The sequence below is a fragment of the Bidens hawaiensis genome, unplaced genomic scaffold (genome assembly GCF_021521415.1).
Source record: "Bidens hawaiensis isolate Kalapana, Puna unplaced genomic scaffold, B.hawaiensis_p1.1 tig00032616_1, whole genome shotgun sequence".
Classification (NCBI taxonomy): domain Eukaryota; kingdom Viridiplantae; phylum Streptophyta; class Magnoliopsida; order Asterales; family Asteraceae; genus Bidens; species Bidens hawaiensis.
In genome coordinates, this window is record NW_027495569.1 from 8,035 (window position 1) to 27,500 (window position 19,466).

Sequence of the window (19,466 nt, forward strand, 5' to 3'; positions counted from 1 at the left end):
AAGCCCACAAGTCCAGATACTCGATTCATCCCGGCAGCAGCAAAATGTATCAAGATCTTAAACCTCATTATTGGTGGCCCGGGATGAAGAAAGACATCGCTTTATACGTGATGAGATGTTTGACTTGTTCGCGAGTCAAGACAGAGCATCGAAGGCCGTCTGGGCTGCTTCAGCAACCTATTATTCCTCAGTGGAAGTGGGAAGAGTTAGCTATGGATTTCATCACCAAGCTACCGCGGACGCCTAGCGGTCATGACTCAATTTGGGTTATTGTGGACATTCTAACTAAATCCGCTCACTTTATCCCGGTTCGTGAGGACTACACTACGGAAAAGTTGGCGCGGATATACATTCGTGAGATCGTTTCCCGTCATGGTGTGCCTAAGGGCATTACGTCTGATCGCGACAGCAGTTTTTCTTCCAGGTTCTGGAAATCTTTGCAAAAGGCCTTTGGGACAAGTGTGAAGCTTAGCTCTTCCTATCATCCAGAAACTGATGGGCAGAGCGAGAGGACCATACAAACCCTAGAGGACATGTTGAGAGCTTGTATCCTTGAATTCGGTAATAGTTGGGAAGCTCATCTGCCGCTGGCAGAATTTTCTTACAACAATAGTTACCACTCTTCTATTAAATGCGCGCCGTTTGAAGCTCTTTACGGTCGCAAGTGTCGCTCACCCTTGTGTTGGTCCGAGACCGGGGATTCACAGATCATCGGCCCGGAACTAATACAGGAAACAACCGATCAAATCGCTATCATTCAACAGCGACTCAAAGACGCCCGTTGTCGGCATAAGTACTACGCAGACAAACGACGCAAGCCACTCGAGTTTCAAGTTGGTGACCGTGTTCTGCTGAAAGTTTCCCCCTGGAAGGGCGTAGTCCGTTTCGGGAAGAAGGGAAAGTTCGCTCCTAGGTATGTTGGACCATTCAAAATCCTTGAAAGGATCGGACCAGTTGCCTATCGTCTTGAGCTGCCGCCGGAACTCGGTAGAGTTCACAATGTTTTTCATGTTTCGCAGTTAAAGAAGTGTCTTGTTGACGAGGCCCTTCTCATTCCCGTCGACGAGGTTCGAATTAATGAGTTTGAGGCCCTTCTCAAACTCATCAATGGGGCCATCCAATTTAGGAGGTGGGAGTTGGAGTGACTGGCTCTCGATGATCTTGGAGGTGCGAGCACGAACACCCAGCAGATTGGGGTTTGAAACCACACCGAACGTCTTGTAGTTCTCCAGCACACTCCCTTGGTCGTCCCATTTGGTTTTCGACAAGTCCACGAGCGATCGAAACTTGGGTGGGATTGAGAAGGCCGGTTTGAACACGTTTGGGTTCTTCTTGGGTAGTCCAACTCGGACCTTGTTGGTTCGAGATCTCTTGTAGCTTCTTCTTGATCCACCCATTGTTGTTGTTGTTCTATGTGTGCAGAGTGGTGATGGCGGAAGCTGAAGAATCAGAGGGTTTATTATTATTATTATTAGGGTTTATGATATGCTAGTGTTTTCATATGGACCCCTCGGGTTTAGTTTTTTTATCATCTTCATTCATTTCGTTACTTAACTTGTTTCTAAACTGATTCAACATTGTGTGCTACCTACGGTTTACGTGCAAGTATATTCTCGGATTTAGTTTTTTATCATCGTAGGTCGAACAATACCCCTACTACAGATGCTTTCCATCTACACTATCCTACTCGGATGCGAAGGACAATGTCACTATTTATGTCTCAATTGCTCTATGGACAAACAATCCTAACTACTTGAGTTTGGAACCGGTTGACATTCAATGGTGAGCTAGACGTACTTGTTGCCATATACCACAATAAAGTCATTGTAAAGATAATTGGTCTTAGAGAGGCTAATCCTTAAACATTTGTCTCTCTAAAGCTATTCACAGCTTCTCTAGCCTCGTGTTTACTCTTAGCAACTAACACAATATCGTTTGTGAAAACATGCACCACGAATCTATCTTATGGATTAGGTTTGACGACTCGTCAAGAACCACTGCAAAATAAAATAGACGAGCTCAATGTTGACCCTTGATGAAGGCCTTAGGCCTGTCTCTATCGAAAAGAACTCAACATCCCCGTAGTTGCTCAAACGTGTGTTTCCGTTATGATATAAACATCCTTAATTATGTCTACATATATTATTTTTCGTGGCGAATGTATAAGCGAGCCTTCACAGAAGTAAATGTGATTCTAACTCTGGTGGGATGGTATGATGATTAAGGTGTGAAATAGGAGCTCATAGGTTCAAACCCAATCGAGTGCAAATTTTAGTCCTTCGAGAAATAAACAAACTAACTAAACCGCTTTTCATTTCTGTAACTGAATAAATGTTTAGGGGTGTATTTATATACAGTCCGTAAAGTAGCGGGACTCACGATAAAATTTACAATATAAAGCCACCCTCACTCGCCGGGAAATTAACTGCCAAGCCGCCGCCGTTGATGGAGGCCACTGATATGGATATAGAAGTAAATGTAAATCAACCACATAACAACAGTGGCAGCTCATCGAAGCGATTTGCACTCAAAAACGCCGGTGATGATTATGTCTTCCAAATCGTTGCCAAGTACGTAAACCTTATTATTATTATTATTTCTAACCTCCTCAATTATACATACATACATACATACATACATGTAATTAAATAATACAATTGAGTTAAGTGTTTGATTCAGGGAAGACTGGACGTCGATGGCGGTGTCGCTGTCGTCCAACACCGTCAAACTGTATTCACCGGTAACCGACTGTTTGCTTTTATGTTTTTGTAACAAACGAACTTATAGTTTTTCATAAGTAATCCATAAGACATTTTAGCCCAAATGTATAATAATCAATTATTAGTTATTAATAAACAGGATGATCCGATAACTTTGAACCAAATTCGTTATTTTGCAGCCCAAAATTTTAAAGCTTAAATGGCAAAACCAAAACCAAACAGAATGGTTTTTAAAAATTTTGGTTCGGTTTCAGCACAAAACGGAACCGTGCACACCCCTAAATATGGCAGCTGTCTATACACTTACATCAAATCCATTTCAATGTTTTAGTGTGTGTAATTTTCTGTATATGAGTTGCCGGTGTCCTGTCTAAATGCTGGTCCATCACAAGAAATATTTTGCTTTTCATTTGGTGGCAATCTTCTTGCTGCAGGATGTAAGTCTCAGGTAATGGTATTTATCAAATCGGCAAATTGTGCTGACCGAACACATTAAGAAATGGAATTCAGATTCCACTGAATTCCATCGAATTATGTGAACCAAACGCACCATAAGTTTTCCATAATAAAAAGAATGAAATCGGTTTATGTAGATTCTTTTCTAGGACTGGAGAAGCAGTAAGCAGGTTGCCAGCTTAAACGAATCTCATATGGACGATGTCACACAGGTTTGTTCTAACTGTATAGTCCTGTTCAATGTTCTTATTTGGTGTCAGATTTTATCACTTTAATTGATTCCGTTTACTAGTTTTACGACTAGATTATATCAATTATTTCAACCCATTATTGGTAAACTCACGGTCCCTACCAATACCCCAAGATTAAATTAAAATGAAGCTTGTGTTATATTATGCCAACTTAATGCTAACCATGAATGGTTACAGGTTCACTTTGTACCAGAGCGCCAAAATAAACTTGTATCCGCCTCTGTCGATGGTCTGATTTGTACATTTGATACGAGTGGACAAATCAACGAGGACAATCATCTTGAATCTGTAAGTTCAGTGTAATAAGTTTTGAAAAGAACGAAACTTGTTATCTGTTCTTTGCATTGATAATAAGTTTGATATCATTCCTATGAAGGTGATTAATGTGGGGACATCCATTGAGAAAGTGGGGATTTTTGGTGGAAATTATGAGAAGTTGTGGTGTTTAACTCACATTCAAACTTTAAGGTACTTTGCTTAACAAGACTACTTTTAAAAGTCTATTTTTTTTAACTGTTTTATGACTTACTTGTGTTTTAGTATTTGGGATTTGAATGATTCAAGAGTTGAAGCCAGTTTCGAGGATGCTCGCAACTTGGCTTCTAATAGTTGGGCTCTAGATCCTGTATGTAACTTTGTTTTATGCACTTGTTAATAGAATGAATGATTATTGTTCTGAAACCTTGTATCTTAATTATCATCTTATTGTTTAAAAATGCAGGTTGACTATTTTGTTGACTGCCACTACTCGGCTGTGGACGATCATTTATGGGTTATAGGCGGCACGAGTGGTGGCAGTTTGGGGTACTTTCCAGTAGCCTACGGTGGAGGAATGAGATCGGTTCTATCTCCAGAAGCTGTTTTTCATGGTGGTCATACGGGTGTTGTTAGGAGCGTGTTAGCTTCCCCTGCCATCAAAATTGGAATCAACCAAACGCATGGGATATTCGGGTGGACAGGTGGCGAAGATGGACGCTTGTGTTGCTGGTTATCTGATGAATCGTCTGATGTGAATCATTCGTGGATATCAACTTCACTGGTTGAAAGGAATACTAAAAATCGCAAGCACAAATCGCAAGCACAATAGGCCTCGGCCGTATTAGAGTGCAAATATTGATGAATGCTAATTGTTATACTTTAGTTCTTCATTTCTTTTTTTTTTCTTTTAAGTCTATTTTTTGTTGTTTTTTTTATTTGACAAGAGAATGCATATAGCTAATGAGTATGTTTCAAATTTACATGCGCTATCTAAATCTCTAATGAAACTCTAATGTTCTTCGAAAACCATCAGATTAAGCTCGACTTGCATGCAGCAGTCGACACCGTTACATGTGTGTATGAACTATGATGTTATGTATCTCAAATTCTCATGTGTGACATTGTGTGTAGACTGTTGAAGATCTTGTTAAGGTATGTAAAACGAGTTTATACAAATTGTATATAGCCTGTTGTTTGTAGCCATCTAACAACAAAGGTTTCGTGGTGTAGTTGGTTATCACGTCAGTCTAACACACTGAAGGTCTCCGGTTTGAACCCGGGCGAAGCCAGTTGTTTTTTCATGCTTTTCTCTTTTCAATGTATTATTTTTTTAAATTGAATCAAATATTCCGTTTTTTTTTATTTGTGAAAATACATTTTTGTTTCAATAATATATGATTTAGCCATGTTATCATGTAAACAAGGTATAAAATGGCATTTATATATCTGCTGCTTTTGTATTTCATTTGGAGCATACTGTTTAAATGATATATTTTAGTTTTTGTTTAAAGTATTAGATTTTGAATTACTTCTTTTTTTTATAATAATCTTTTCTTACACATATAAACACAAGTCGAGCTACATTTGAAAAGGCTATTATGTGGATGGGCATATTGGAACCTTGTTGGGATTCCGTGGTAAAGATATGTTTGAAAATTGTGCACGAGACACGGTTGGTAGTTTCATAGACAAACTTAATTTAAAAAAAAAATGGACCAATTTTCTCTCTTATTTTGGTTCTGATATGTTATACATGTCTATTCTTAAGTGTCATGACAGCATATAGCTCCATAACGGCTCATGAAGTAGCTATAGGTTACATTAATTTGCAATATATCATTATTTGGTTTGAAATAGCTATATGAGGCAGGCATACATGTCTTATAAGAGTTATATGAGCCATCTCGAGCTTGAAAAAACTACTCACGAGACAAACTCAAGATTTAGATATATAGCTCGAAACGAGCGGGATCAATCTCGAGCTCTCTATATGTTAAATGAGCCTAGTCTAGCTTGGGCTTGGATTGAGGATGTGATATAATAAGTTGGCGCGCAAAAGGGCTTATAACATATGGGCTGAAACAAATAAGAGAATGAAATGGGCTTTGAAAGTCCAGTGCAGAATAGTAATAATAATAATAATAATAATATAAAAGGTGAACACTGCCCTAATCATAAACCCTTAGTCTTAGTGCCGCCGCTGCTGCAGCTGCAGTCGATTTATTTCTCTCTCACAGCCAAGCAGAACGAATCAGCATGGTAATATCTTAATCTCGCTTTTTTGCATAGAATCAAATGTTTTTATCTTTAGGATCATCACGATTAGCTTTAACCATTCCGATCTAAAATTGTATGAATGCTCGAAATCATTTTAAAGATATATATAGTCCAGTTTTGTTATAGTTGAGTACTGATTTTGTGATTAATTGAAATGCATGACTAACAGTTAGTTAGTTCGTTAGTTAGTTAAACCAGTATTAATAAGCTGAATAATACGGTAAGCTTGTTTACAGCTTAAATTTGATGCTTATTATGATAAAAAAAAAGAAGATGCAAATTAAGTTAAATGTGAAATTGTAAACTAGAGAAAAATGGTGATGTATTTTGAATAATATTTTTTCAAAACACTTTTTTAGTATATGTTATTTAATATATATATATATATATATATTTTGAATAAATTTGTTGTGTTATTTGTATTTTGAGGATGAAAAGTGTTTTTTAGCATTGCTTAATTAGCTTGTTATTTTTTGGTTTGAATAGTCGAAGAGAAAGACTAGAGAGCCAAAGGAAGACAATGTCACTCTTGGACCGGCTACCCGTGAGGGAGAGCTTGTATTTGGTGTCGCACATATCTTTGCTTCATTCAATGACACTTTCATTGTAAGTTTATTGTTATATACATCTACATTTATATATGTGTCTGTACTGTTTAGAACAAGGTACTGACCATGTTTCATGTATTAATTATTATTTTGTAATGCTTGTTTTCAGCATGTGACTGATCTTTCCGGGAGAGAAACCATGGTTCGGATTACTGGTATGTTTATTTGTTTACATTTCAAGTTTATTTTCTTTAGAATGTTGTTATTAGGTTATTGTAACTATAAGTTTTTTACAGGATATAATAATTATTACAAATTCATTATTAATCAAACATTTCAGTTAACACCGTGAACTTTCTTAGTGCATTTTTTTAATTTATTATGTTTATTTACTGTATTTTTTATTTCATTAGGTGGAATGAAGGTGAAGGCTGATAGAGATGAGTCATCTCCATACGCAGCTATGCTTGCTGCACAAGATGTTACAACTAGATGCAAGGTGGCTTACTTTGCTGTGTTTTTTTTCTGAAAAATTATGTTTGTATGTATTGTTTTAGAAGCTTGTGTTTTGTTTAATAGGAGCTCGGTATCAATGCCCTCCACATTAAGCTAAGGGCAACTGGTGGAAACAAGACAAAGACACCCGGTCCTGGTGCTCAGTCTGCTCTCAGGGCTCTTGCTCGCTCTGGCATGAAAATTGGTCGCATTGGTACGATTTTTAAAGTTCATTTAGAGTTAATTTTAATTTTTGTTTCTGAGATTTTACCCATTTTGAATATGATTTCCCTTTTTTTGGCCCAGATTATTGATCAAATGTTTTTTTAACACTTTTGAGTTTTTTTTGGCTAACACTGTTCCGTCAAGTGTTTATTATAAAAAAAACAAAAATGTCTTTTGGTGTGGAGCACTTGATTGAGATTTAACGGCCGGTATGGGTGATCATGGCTAAACGATTGAACTGAAGTTAAAACGTTAAAACTCAAACGTTGAGTTAAAAAAAGAGAAATCAACTTTTTTATTTATTAATATTTAAATATGTGTATTTGTTTACTCTGGTCTATTATACATGGTACGTAAGTTTAATGCTTTGATAATGACAGAGGACGTGACACCAATTCCAACCGATAGCACCCGTCGAAAGAGTGGAAGGAGAGGAAGGAGGCTGTGATTTGTTTTTGGTCCACAAAATGTTTTCAGACGATTTGCATTTATGGTTATGGTGCTGTGTTCATCAACTTTTCTAGGTTGTTTTTGTGTTATTGCTGACATTTGAGGGTGACATGCATTTTTGGTGCTTATGTTGAACTGCTTTATACTTCTATTTCATGATCTTTTTAGTATTTACTTCATATTTTAGTTTAGAGGTGCACAAATCGGGTTCAACTGGAAAACCCGAACCGGTTCGAAACCGGTTTTTTCACACCGGGTTGTAAAATGGCACCGGTTCCAATCAAGAACCGGTTCGGTTCCCGACCCGAACCGATGCCCAGATATGCTAACTTTTAAGAACCGGTAGGGTATGAACCGGAACCGGTTTTTACGTAAAAACCGGTTTCATCGGTTTTTTTTGAAATTTAAATATCATAGCCGTTAGGAACCGGTTCCAACGGCTATATAGCCGTTTTTGACCGTTGGAACCGGTTTTTTAACTATAAATAGGTTATTTTTTTATTCTAAATAGCAAGGTTTGTTTGTGTACTTGTTAAACCACTTCCAAAACTATAAAACACACTCCAAACCACAATTAACGTTAAACCGACAACAAATGGCAACTAATGATGACGTTGTTATGGTGATCGAAACAACAAGATGCCCCGATGTTTGGGTTCATTATGATTTGTGTCTCATGACCGACTCACATGAGTTGGCACGTTGCAAATATTGCTCGAAGTTTCTTAAAGCGGGGTCCAACTCGACATTACGAAAACATACGAATAAGTATTGTCGAGAGAAAAGAAGTTTGGAAGCTAAAAAAACGGAAGTGGGAGAGTCGTCCGGCTCTACAACCCAAAAATAAGTATTCCCGGATTAAAACGACGGACTTTGTTTTTTATGTTTTAGTTGTTATGTTTAGTATCGTTTATGTTTTAATAATGTTTGTAATAGTTATTTTTTAAATAAATAAAATGTTCGTCGTTATTAAAAAAGTAACAAAAATTAATCATGAGTAACAAAAGTAATTATAATAAAACAAATCAAAACTAAATATTAGTTGAACAAGTTACAAATAATTTTACCAAAACAAATAATTACAACTCTTCTTCGTCTTCATTCTCGTCTTCACCCTCGTCTTCGTTATCGGAAGAAACCCCGTCCTCCGCCTCCTCATCATGAATATGACGCTCTATTGGTATTTCGTCTTCAAAGTTCGCCTTGTGTTGTACACGATCCACCGCATCCAAATGGTCCTTTAGGCAAATGCAAACCTCTAGAGACTCGGGAGTTAGTTTTGTTCTTCGCATAGATAACACCCTCCCACTAAGAGAAAAAACCGATTAGGAAGCAACCGTTGAGGCTTGTACGGCAAGCAAATCACGAGCCATGGCGGATAGAATGGGAAATTCGTTTTGTTTACCTTTCCACCAAGCCAACAAATCAATATTGCGAATTTCGTCGACCGTTGCGCCCTCAACATAGTTTGCTCCACTATATCGACCAAGTTCGCTACTTGGTGTGTTTCCTCTTTGCCTCTTAGATGCCGATTCACGAATCCCATTCATCAAGTTTATAAGTGGGTCATTGCACGGCCTACTAGTTGTTGTTTTTTTCACAAAAGACGATCTCGTGCTTGGACCATACATTTGAAAATAATGGTCATAAAGGTCTTGAAGGTTTTTGTTGAACTTGTCCTTCGCTTCCGTCGACAACTTCGGGTCAATCTCGTGCATACCTAAGTTGTCGAATATTTCCTCAATCGTTGTTTCAACCCCATTAACATTCCAATAGGGGTTTAATGCGGCGGCACAAGTAAAGACCGGCGGTATGTTTTCAAATATTTTATGAACTTTTCTTTCATCACCTCAACAATATTTTCGAAGAGTTTGTTCCTCTCCGCAAAGCTTTTAAAAACACAAGACATATAGTACAATTCTTGCAAAACCCAACAATTAGTTGGGTAATAGACTCCCGATAATTTTGTTGTTGACTTTTTGAACACGTCAAGATACTCCAACAAATAACCGACTTGGACCCAAACACTTTCCGGAAACATATCGGCCTCGCGTTCTTCAACAAGATTGTTATGAAAAGCTTGTAAAGTTTGGCGTTGGACAAAAGCACACTTTAACATATGACAAGTTGAGTTCCAACGGGTTGGAACGTCCCAATTCGGCCCCAAATACTTTCTTTCAACTGACTTGCAATAGTTCTTATATTCAAGATGTCTTCTTTTACCACTTTTGAAGACATCTTGTAACATAAGTCTAAAGTATTTTAAATCATCACAAATGTTTTCATTGTCAAGACCTATTTGAACAACCAAGTTGATGATATGTGCAACCCATCGGACATGAAAAAAATCCCCGAAACAAGGTGGTGAATATTTAATGATAAATTTTTCAGCCGCCTTAGTATTGTTTGAAGCGTTGTCAAACGAAATCAAAAATATTTTATTTCTCAAGTTGTAAGTCGTTATAATTTCATCAAGTAATTCAAACAATTTTTCGGCGGTATGTGGGAACGGGAAGTTTTCAAAAGCGATGGTGCGTTTCATCAATTGCCATGTCACCGGATCAACCCAATGAGCGGTGACACATATGTATGATTCGGGCAACCCGTGTGGTGCCGACCAAACATCGGTTGTTAAACTAACCATGGCTTCTAAAGAATGAAAAGACTCGATTAACTCTTTTTTAGCACACTCCCACAACCTGATACAATGACGTCTTAAGGTAGTACGACTTACATGTGTGTATCTCGGTTGTAGAGTTTCGCGAATCAACGACGTCAACTCCGGGTCATCAAAGTGGTTAAACGGCAAACCTCGTTGAATAACGAACTTTGCCATTCTATCTTGAACTTGAGTCGTGTTGTAACGAAATAGTGTATCATCTTTACCCAAGTCAATTTGATCGGTCGCGCCAATCCCTTTCAACGCCTTGCAATATGGCTTCTCGATGTGCTTTCTCAAAGTAGAGTTGGAATTGTGCTTTAATATTGAACCACATAGTTTGCAACGAGGCTTTTAATAACCTTCGTCATCCACAATCAAATCCCAATTCTTCCATATGTCTTGGTTGCGGTTATGGTTGACTACCGTAACAACCCTTGGGTCCTCCGTAACAGGAACGGGGGCAACAAAACCACTCTTCTTAGCCTTCTTGTTAGTTTCTTTGATGGGTGCCATAATAATATTTAGTTGGATGGTCGGGTAACGGAACGGGTTTGCTAAAGGAGTAGTATTTTAGTTTGTTTTTGAGTTTGGTGGTGAAATTAGTGGTGGAAAACAAGTTATATATAGGTTTGGGCATCAAAAACCAGTTCCAACGGCTATATTACCGTTGGAACCGGTTCCAACGGATCTATTGTCTCTCGAAAACCGATTCCAACGGCTATATTACCGTTGGAACCGGTTCCAACGGCTAATTGGTGGCTAAAAAACCGGTTCCAACGGCTATATTACCGTTGGAACCGGTTCCAACGGCTACTTTGACTTTTGTTTGACTCTTCAAAAAAAACCCGCCGGAACCGGTTTTTCCGGGTACGAACCGAACCGGTTACAATTAAGAACCGGGTAGGAACCGGGTTATGAGAACCGGGTACGATTTTCGGGTACAAAAATACCCAAACCGGGTATTGTACCAACCGGGTTGGAACTGGAACCGGTTCCGGTTCGGTTCCACCAGTTAGGTTCCGGAACCGGTTTTTTTGTGCACGTCTATTTTAGTTGATGCTTTTTCTTTTGTCATTCGTTTGCATAATTGAGTTTGTTATTTTACAGTGTCTAAAACCAATAAGTTTCTTATTTTAATTGTTCTAGAGTTGTCTTCATGACCAACAACACTACAACTATCATTAGAGAGTGCATAAGTTATAATTATAATACACAAATAATTAGATTTCTGGATGATTGGATTTCTGGTTGAAAGTACAAAACTACAAACTACAACAAAAAGTGTTAAACATTGCTATAAATTCAAAAATCGCAGTGGAAGTTTAGGCATGAAAACACAAATCTAGGTAGTCTGAAAAAATAACACGTTATTTGTTTATTTGTATAGGGATGCCCATGCTCGGGCTTCACTTGTTCAAGCTTACTTGTTTTGAGTATATCACAAGCCAATCTAAAGTAACCCACAACGAGCTTATGAATTTGCGCATCTTTTAATTGCTTCCGCCAAACATGAAAACAAAGACCATGTATAAGGCTATCTTGTCATGAATTTTCGATTACGATGGTATAATGCAACCTTTTGTTGCAATGTCATTGTGTTTATCTTGAATGACAAATAATAAAGTTAAGATATACATAAAAATTGTAATTGTAAAAGATATTTTGAAATATAGTATGTTCGGTGTCAAAATAACATTGATATGTTTCCAATACAAATAAAATTTCAAACATTCTACCATATACTCTTAACAAAATTAGATATTTAAACATATCATTTAAAAATCGAAGTGAGAATTTCCCGGAAGTATGTCTTATTTTACAATTTGTAAATGTAAATCTTTATAACTTACCATGGAAACGATTATAATAAAATGGCAGGTAAATTTGGATAACCACGCTGACTCGTATATTTTTTAGTATAAATAATCATCTTCACAGAAAACAAAATACCAAACTTTTTTTGATTGAAAATCAATTGAATCCGACATGCAGAACGAGGAGAACAATTCTTCGATGTTTGTAAATGCAGTGGCGCCTGGGTTGGAGGAGATGGTCGACATGATTCTAGATAAGACGACCGACGAGGTGAAAGCGTACCACGAAGCTCTGGTGCGCGAGTTACATGAAATTGAGGCGGGTCAGGTTGAGTTACTTGATTATCCCTGTGGATCAAGTTACCTGATTAAGGCGAAAGAAGAGAAAGCGAGGAAGAAGAAGAAGAAAGCGAATTCCTGGACTATAGATGAACACAAGTAACATTACTCTTTTTATTGTATCGTTTGTAATTTTTATCTACCACTTTATTGTAATTGTCTGTTAACGTGACGTGACTTGACTTAAATGATACAGGAGGTTCTTGAACGGGCTGAAGACTTATGGAAAAGGGGACTGGAGGAGCATTTCAAGAAAGGCTGTGGTTACAAGGACAACGCAGGTGGCGAGCCATGCTCAAAAGTTTTTCCTTAGGCACAAGGAAGGAAATAATAACAACAAAACAAAGAAGAGGTATAGCATTCATGACATCACCACCGCGGATGCATAAAATATGAAGGAACCTTTGATTTGGATTTGGATTTGGATTTGAATTTGAATTTGAATTGAATTGTTTTTTTTTGTTTGGTTTGTGTTTGTTTGCTCTATTCAAGAACCTTTAATGCATGATTTTCTGTTTGGCATCTCTCTTTTTAACAGCTTAATTGTTTTACTTGAGCGGTGTTCATGGTCCAGTTTTGACGGTTTTTAGATCAAACTGTGAACCAAACCTTTAGTTACGATTTTTTATTTTTTAAACCGAAACCAAATTGTTGCATAATACAACCAAGCCAAGCCGTAAGAGCAGCTTGGTTTCATGGTTTAGACTTATTGAACATAACATATAAATATATTCCATCTGTTCAATGTTCAAACATATAACATGTTCTTGCGTCTAACTTCAGACAAGTTGTTTTGTTTATAAGCCTACTTTAAGAAGTGAACCTTAAACCTTCAGCTGTTCATTATCCCATAATGCAGATAATATATAATCAAAGCATAACAGTCATTTGAGTTGAACAGAGCCATGTTTCATAATATAGTTATAAAGCCATGCATTTCAATTAAGCCACATTCATAAGTTTGAATTAATCCCAATTCAAATAAAAGATATAAATATATATATAATTAATATGAAATATCTAAGAGTTAACAGGCCTTGCAAAATGATTCTTGTAACTATTAGTAGAGCATGATAAGTTAACCAATTAATATACATAAACAGAAACCTAGCGATCTTCGGACAAACTTTAAGATTTTGCTATACACTTAAATCACATGAAGTAGCTCAGAGGTTTCTTCTTCCTAGAACCACCTTCTCCATATAACTCGTTCCATTGCAACAACTCGTTCATGTTTGCCGACTCTGAAGATACACTCGCACACACCTGCACATAATATTTAGTATTATTGGTGAAATATTTCCTTTATCAATTAATAAATATCAAATACCACGAGGATAATATTGTTGTTTATGCAAAAGTACCTGTTCATGTGCATTCTCGAAATCATTAAAACTTAAGGGACGGACATCTGCGTTGCTATGCAAAGGAGGCACCGGTTTATTTTCTGCCACTGCGGTAGCCTTTTCCTGTATATTATAAATATTTATTATACGATTCCATAAAAGCAATACAGTTCACATCAAGAGTTGATAATAATAACAATAACAATAACAATAATAATAATAATAATAATAATAATAATAATAATCAAATAAACAAAACCTTCTTTTCCTTGTCCAAGATTTCTCTTATTGGGAAATGTGCAGCAGCCACACAAAGATTCTGGAATTTCAAAAGACAACAAACACAAATGTCAACGAAAAAACAAACGTAAAATATGTATAAAAAGTTGTGACCAAAGAGAGAAAATATATTAAAGACCTTCAAATCACTTCCCGAGCAGCCATCTGTCATGTTAGCCACTGCTTCAAGATCAACATCCGGCCCCAGTTCCTCTTTTGCTAATATCACTTTCAAAATTTTCTCCCTGTTTAAGGCGTCTGGTAAATTTACCATCAACCTGCACCACAACACCATATTGCCAAAACCATTTTATTTGATAAAAACAAGTAATAATATTAATCAGGGAAACACATACCTTCGAGGTAATCTCCTAATTACAGCTTCATCAAGATCAAAAGGCCTATTGGTTGCACCAAGTACAAGTACACGTTCTCTATCCTTTGTACGCAAACCATCCCAATTTATCATAAATTCGTTTTTCATTTTACGTGTTGCTTCATGCTCATTAGAATTTTCACGTCTTCCCAACATGCTGTCAACCTATCAAACAATAAAAAGAAAGTACACCATGTTGTTGAATCAGTAAAATGACAATCCACTTAATATTATATGTGTTTAGAAGTTTAATTACTAACCTCATCAACAAACACAACACTAGGAGCAATTTTACTAGCAAGAGAAAAAACTGCTTTGACATACTTCTCTCCATCACCAAACCACTACAAAAAATTCAAAAGATAATTATTAATTTCTATAATGAAGATTCATTTTTATGCTCTAGTCATGAATATCATCAATAAAACCCAAAAAAAAAAAATTTACCTTTGAAGAAATGCTTGACATTGAAATGTTGATAAAATTAGCACCTGCTTCAGTTGCAACTGCTTTTGCAAGCATGGTCTTACCCGTACCAGGTGGCCCAAAAAGCAAAATTCCTTTGCAAGGCTGAAAAGATGCATATTATTGTTAGAATTGGCTAAACTTTTCAATATTAAAAACAAACGGTTTTGATGTGAAATAGACTAGTTTTCACCTTTGTTAACTGTCCTTTACAAAACAACTCAGGCCTTTGAAGAGGCAGCATCACCAATTCCTTTAAAGTATCCTTAACTGATTCTAGAGCTCCAATATCATTAAAAGAGAGACCAATTTCACTCGGTGGAATAACTTCGGCTAGAATTCTCTTCTCAAATTCATTTTCAGTAACCACATCCTGCAATGGTGAGTTTATATGCATATGGTGAGAAGACACAAAGGTGCAAACCATTAAACTAGGGCTATACTTCATACCAAATATATCAAATAAAAATTATTAGCTGAAAGTCAAACCAATTCGGACTTGTGGAACCTTACTATGTTGGCATTAATGTACTATGATGATAAGAATCAGGCGTAATTTTTACCTTAAGTGAATTCGTTGAGCCTTTACTCTCATTCTGAATACCATGCAATATATCAAGCCCGTATTTGATGCTACAATTGAAAACACAAAACAGAAAGTAAGCATGCATATATAATCTATAGAGAGTGCCCAGCTTGGTTTTTATTTTTTTATCATTTTACATAAGTACCTTTCACTACTGATCACGATTTTGGCATCTTTGGCAAAAGGCTCAGAGCTCTGCATAAAGTGATGACTAAGAGCCCATCCAACAACCTTTTCAGCATCTAATATACCCAAAAGTGAAATAAGTTAACATAAAAAACTAAAACTGTAAAGTGGAACATCGCAACAAGTGGAATAGAATGAAATGTGACCTACTTTCATTTGTCAAGGCTTGATCTTTTATGCACGTTCTTTCTAGATCGGAGCAATCAAGACCAACTCGATCCAGAACCTGAAATAAAGAAACACTTTATAATGATCGGTGTGCCAAATGTGACTACTAATTCATATTATTTCAATAAAACCAAATAAATGTTGACGATCAGATAACATGGCACTCACTGTTCGAATGCAGGCAATATTTGACTGTAACTTCAAGGTCTCTGTATCACGGTCTAATTGTTGCTTCCAATCTGAAAGTATTGCTTCATCCTGCCATATTCATTATAATAAATATCAACTGACATCATCAAACATTTACAAAAACACACCACTAGAGTAGAATGGATTTTAGTTACCTGAGGTGTCTGTATTGTCACTTTGTTAGGAAAAAGGCGAGAGAGCTGCTTCATGGATTTAGGTGTTTCTTTGCTTTTATCATGTGGTTTACTAAAATTATCCTGAAAAAAAAACCAGCACCGTTTAATGATGTTTAAAGTGCATGTATTTCTCTAAGTTTAATGGTGATTAACAGTTACCAAATGCACAAAAATGTACATTTATTCTGATAAAGATGTGGTTCCACTATTATGATTGAAAGTTGACCAATGATAAAAGTCAATGCATACCTGAAAAGCCAAGTCAAGCAAAGCATTGCTCCTGAACTTTGAGAAGAGCAATCCACCAGGATGAGACTGCATTTCTTAAAATTAGAAACTAAAAGAAAATATGAACTTTAGATAATTGGCAATATAAAGCTTGATAATATCTAACCTTTTCTTTCTGGTTATCTATCTGAACATGTAAAGCAATGACAACCACATTCGGAGGCAATTTCTCAAGCTCCCGTTTGAAAGAAGTATAGGTTTCAGGGTTCCCCAGCATTGACTTCTCAATATCTTTTATAAACATAATCAAAGGACTACTTTTACTTTCTTTAAGAGCAACCTGCAAAATATAAATTTGGTGTTCAGAGTAAATACAAAAAGAAATATTAACATATATACTATATTATGTGAAAAACAATCAAAGAAAGCAACATGAAGTCAAGAAAGAAAAAGGGCTTCAAACATGCCTCAAAAAGTTGACTAATAGCAAGCTTCTCAACGTCATCTGAACTGGAAGAATCGATACGAAGAAAAGCAGCTGCATATAATCCCACAAAAGCATATTTTTATCAATCCGCATGTAGCTATAAAAATTTAAATGTTAGGGATCAGATGAATGCTAGTGTTACCAGGACAGAAAAAACCATGATCTTTTTCACATATACCACCAAGATCATTTCCCTCTGTAATTTGTTTATCGAATCTAACTCCAACCTTGGAAGACCAATTATCACCAAATGCAAGCAATACTTTTCCCTTATAACCGTATACTGGACCACTACAAAATGTATAAAAGAATACTTAAAAGCCATAAATCTACATATTCACCAAATAGGACTTGAATTAAAAGATACCTTGTGGCAGGTGGATGACCAAAACCAGAGTGCAAAGATCCCACATATTTAACTCTATCACCTGCCAAATGATGGTTTTCATTACATCATATACACGAATAGATATACGAGTAACAAACAACATACAAAATGCAAGTATTATACAGTTATATACCATCTTTGAAAGTGTAACGTTTTGATGATGCAGTAGATGCTTCATATTTTGCTAGAGCACGAGAATATGCGGATCCAATACATACCATGTCAGCCTCAGTACTCGATGTTGGTTTTCTTGAATGCATAACACCTGCATGTGTAGCCTTTTTTATAAAAAGGTTTCCCCTTTCAGCCCTTGTGCTCTCCTTTAGTGAAGTGTCAATTACTTTGCACGTTGATCCCTGATATGATAGCCGAACAAATCATGGAACAAGATAATACAGGTATGAACTGGAATACATAAATGGTACAATTTGGGTTGTTTTTTTTATCTCAAACAGGTCAAGTTAAAAAACTAGCTGCATGGGAACAGTGTCAAAACAGGTTGAAAGTCATCGAATGTCTATATGCAATGCATACCACCAAAAAAATTTTTTTTAACAGGTTTCGATTATCATTGAGATAAAATTGTACCTTAACAATAATGCGGGTAAGTAAGATTACAGAGTAAACTAAATATATGATAAGAAGCTTACACCAGGTGATGGAAGAGAATCAACCAAGAGCAAACGAGCACCAAAATGTTTTGCAAGAGCCTTTGTCAATGTTTCTTGGTATATTTCTGAGCCTAAAGAACATACAATATAAAACAATAAGAGATGCATTCTTTAGAAAAAGAAACGAATCGAAGGTGTACCTGCTGGACCAGATAGTAGTATTCTAGAAGATAAAGTAGGCAGAGTTGAGGAGTACTTCACAAACTTGTTACACTTCAAATGTATATAAGTCGAAGCAATCAGTAGACTTTTTGTGGTTTCACTGTAAAATTCAAACAACGTAGAAACTTATTTATACAGTAGGTGTTATTTACATGATAAGAAGAAAGTCTAAAGAGAGCACCTTATGTAATACGGAAAATTGTCAAATGAAACTTCAATCATATTAGGATCAAGAATTCGTTGGCTTAAGGTATCCTTATATGCTTGATTCCGTGCTGATAATGGTGCTGATAATGGAACCGGAAGATTAACATTCTTAAGAAGTTCTTTCATTTCCCTTGTTTTATCAAGAAGCTTGGATATATCCATCTCAGTAGCACACATACGCATAGATAGACGTAATTCATGAGATTTTGCATCATGTAAAACAGCTTTCTCATCGAAGGGAACCTTTTGCTGATCATCCTTTGTGTCAACTGGTAGAACTGGCGGTTCAGTCTGTAAAGCATTATGAGGTGGCGAGAGAAGTGACAATCTTTTCTGGGCGTTTGACAAAGATGCTAGAATTGATGCTCCTGCAACAGCAGATGGGTCTCGAGATCTGGCCTCAAATTGCAGTTTTTTTAATGGATCGTCACGCGGTTGTGACATACTAAATGAAGGTGTCATGCTTGTAGTGACAGCATCCTTTGACAGTTTCTGAAATATCTGATAGTATGTTAAGGAAACACATAAGACAAAGGGTGAACAAGATTGAAATATAAAAACATGAATGACGTGGTTAGGATACATAAGCATGCTTTCCAGATGAGCTGAAGACTACTTCATCTCCTGATTTAAGTGGGACAGTTGACCTTTTTGGATAGATTCTCCCATTGACTTTGACAACACCTTTACCACCCCCGATTTCAAGCAATGTAACAGATGAAGCTCCTTGCTATGTAAAATAAACAGAATAATACTAGTAAAACCTTCAGAATGGTATTATAAGGATATAAACTGATAATAAGAAATCTCAAAAGAAAATTTAATGAAAGAAAAGATTACCACAGGCTCTATGTACCGAAGACTACAGAATGGTTTGCTGATGGATGTATCACCAACCCACAAGTCGTATTGGCTGCCTTGACCAACAGTGAATACAGGATGGTCCATAGCAATATGAGGAATCTGTAAATAAAATAGCAATTTTTATAAGAATTCATAAATTCCAACATGAGTTAATCAAATAAATTAGCATAAAGACTATTTAGTAGAATGTTGC

The 19,466-nt window shown here is 36.4% G+C and overlaps 3 protein-coding genes, 1 non-coding gene and 1 pseudogene across 4 annotated transcripts in view; 4 read left to right on the top strand and 1 right to left on the bottom strand.

The window, feature by feature from the left end:
• Nucleotides 1–2,445: 2,445 nt before the first annotated feature.
• Nucleotides 2,446–5,211, top strand: LOC143583859 (WD repeat-containing protein GTS1-like; annotated as a pseudogene).
• Nucleotides 4,901–4,974, top strand: TRNAV-AAC (transfer RNA valine (anticodon AAC)). The gene has a single exon. It is a non-coding gene; the product is annotated as a tRNA-Val (tRNA).
• A 1,206-nt stretch (nt 5,212–6,417) lies between the features above and the next one.
• LOC143583860 (small ribosomal subunit protein uS11z-like) lies at nt 6,418–7,869 on the top strand. The gene is made up of 5 exons (XM_077066057.1): nt 6,418–6,568; nt 6,680–6,725; nt 6,924–7,009; nt 7,090–7,219; nt 7,611–7,869. Exons 2-5 carry the CDS (start codon nt 6,710–6,712, stop codon nt 7,676–7,678), a joined length of 300 nt encoding a protein of 99 aa, XP_076922172.1. The 5' UTR covers nt 6,418–6,568; nt 6,680–6,709; the 3' UTR covers nt 7,679–7,869.
• Nucleotides 7,870–12,328: 4,459 nt separating this feature from the next.
• Nucleotides 12,329–12,884, top strand: LOC143583858 (transcription factor SRM1-like). Its single transcript, XM_077066056.1, has 2 exons — nt 12,329–12,594; nt 12,692–12,884. Exons 1-2 carry the CDS (start codon nt 12,329–12,331, stop codon nt 12,882–12,884), a joined length of 459 nt encoding a protein of 152 aa, XP_076922171.1.
• Nucleotides 12,885–13,550: 666 nt separating this feature from the next.
• The window catches only part of LOC143583855 (uncharacterized), a 6,996-nt gene continuing 1,080 nt past the window's right edge, over nt 13,551–19,466 (bottom strand). The window contains exons 6-29 of the mRNA XM_077066053.1: nt 19,250–19,372; nt 18,993–19,139; nt 18,384–18,910; nt 18,181–18,302; nt 18,020–18,111; nt 17,503–17,725; nt 17,349–17,409; nt 17,124–17,272; nt 16,962–17,032; nt 16,661–16,834; nt 16,516–16,581; nt 16,246–16,347; nt 16,070–16,159; nt 15,884–15,959; nt 15,693–15,789; nt 15,525–15,594; nt 15,155–15,334; nt 14,944–15,066; nt 14,757–14,840; nt 14,477–14,661; nt 14,260–14,398; nt 14,101–14,160; nt 13,860–13,964; nt 13,551–13,761 (exon numbers count right to left, since the gene is read on the bottom strand). Of these exons, the coding sequence (XP_076922168.1) occupies nt 13,648–13,761; nt 13,860–13,964; nt 14,101–14,160; nt 14,260–14,398; nt 14,477–14,661; nt 14,757–14,840; nt 14,944–15,066; nt 15,155–15,334; nt 15,525–15,594; nt 15,693–15,789; nt 15,884–15,959; nt 16,070–16,159; nt 16,246–16,347; nt 16,516–16,581; nt 16,661–16,834; nt 16,962–17,032; nt 17,124–17,272; nt 17,349–17,409; nt 17,503–17,725; nt 18,020–18,111; nt 18,181–18,302; nt 18,384–18,910; nt 18,993–19,139; nt 19,250–19,372 (3,180 nt within the window). The 3' untranslated portion in view covers nt 13,551–13,647. The remainder of the gene's footprint in view (nt 13,762–13,859; nt 13,965–14,100; nt 14,161–14,259; nt 14,399–14,476; nt 14,662–14,756; nt 14,841–14,943; nt 15,067–15,154; nt 15,335–15,524; nt 15,595–15,692; nt 15,790–15,883; nt 15,960–16,069; nt 16,160–16,245; nt 16,348–16,515; nt 16,582–16,660; nt 16,835–16,961; nt 17,033–17,123; nt 17,273–17,348; nt 17,410–17,502; nt 17,726–18,019; nt 18,112–18,180; nt 18,303–18,383; nt 18,911–18,992; nt 19,140–19,249; nt 19,373–19,466) is intronic.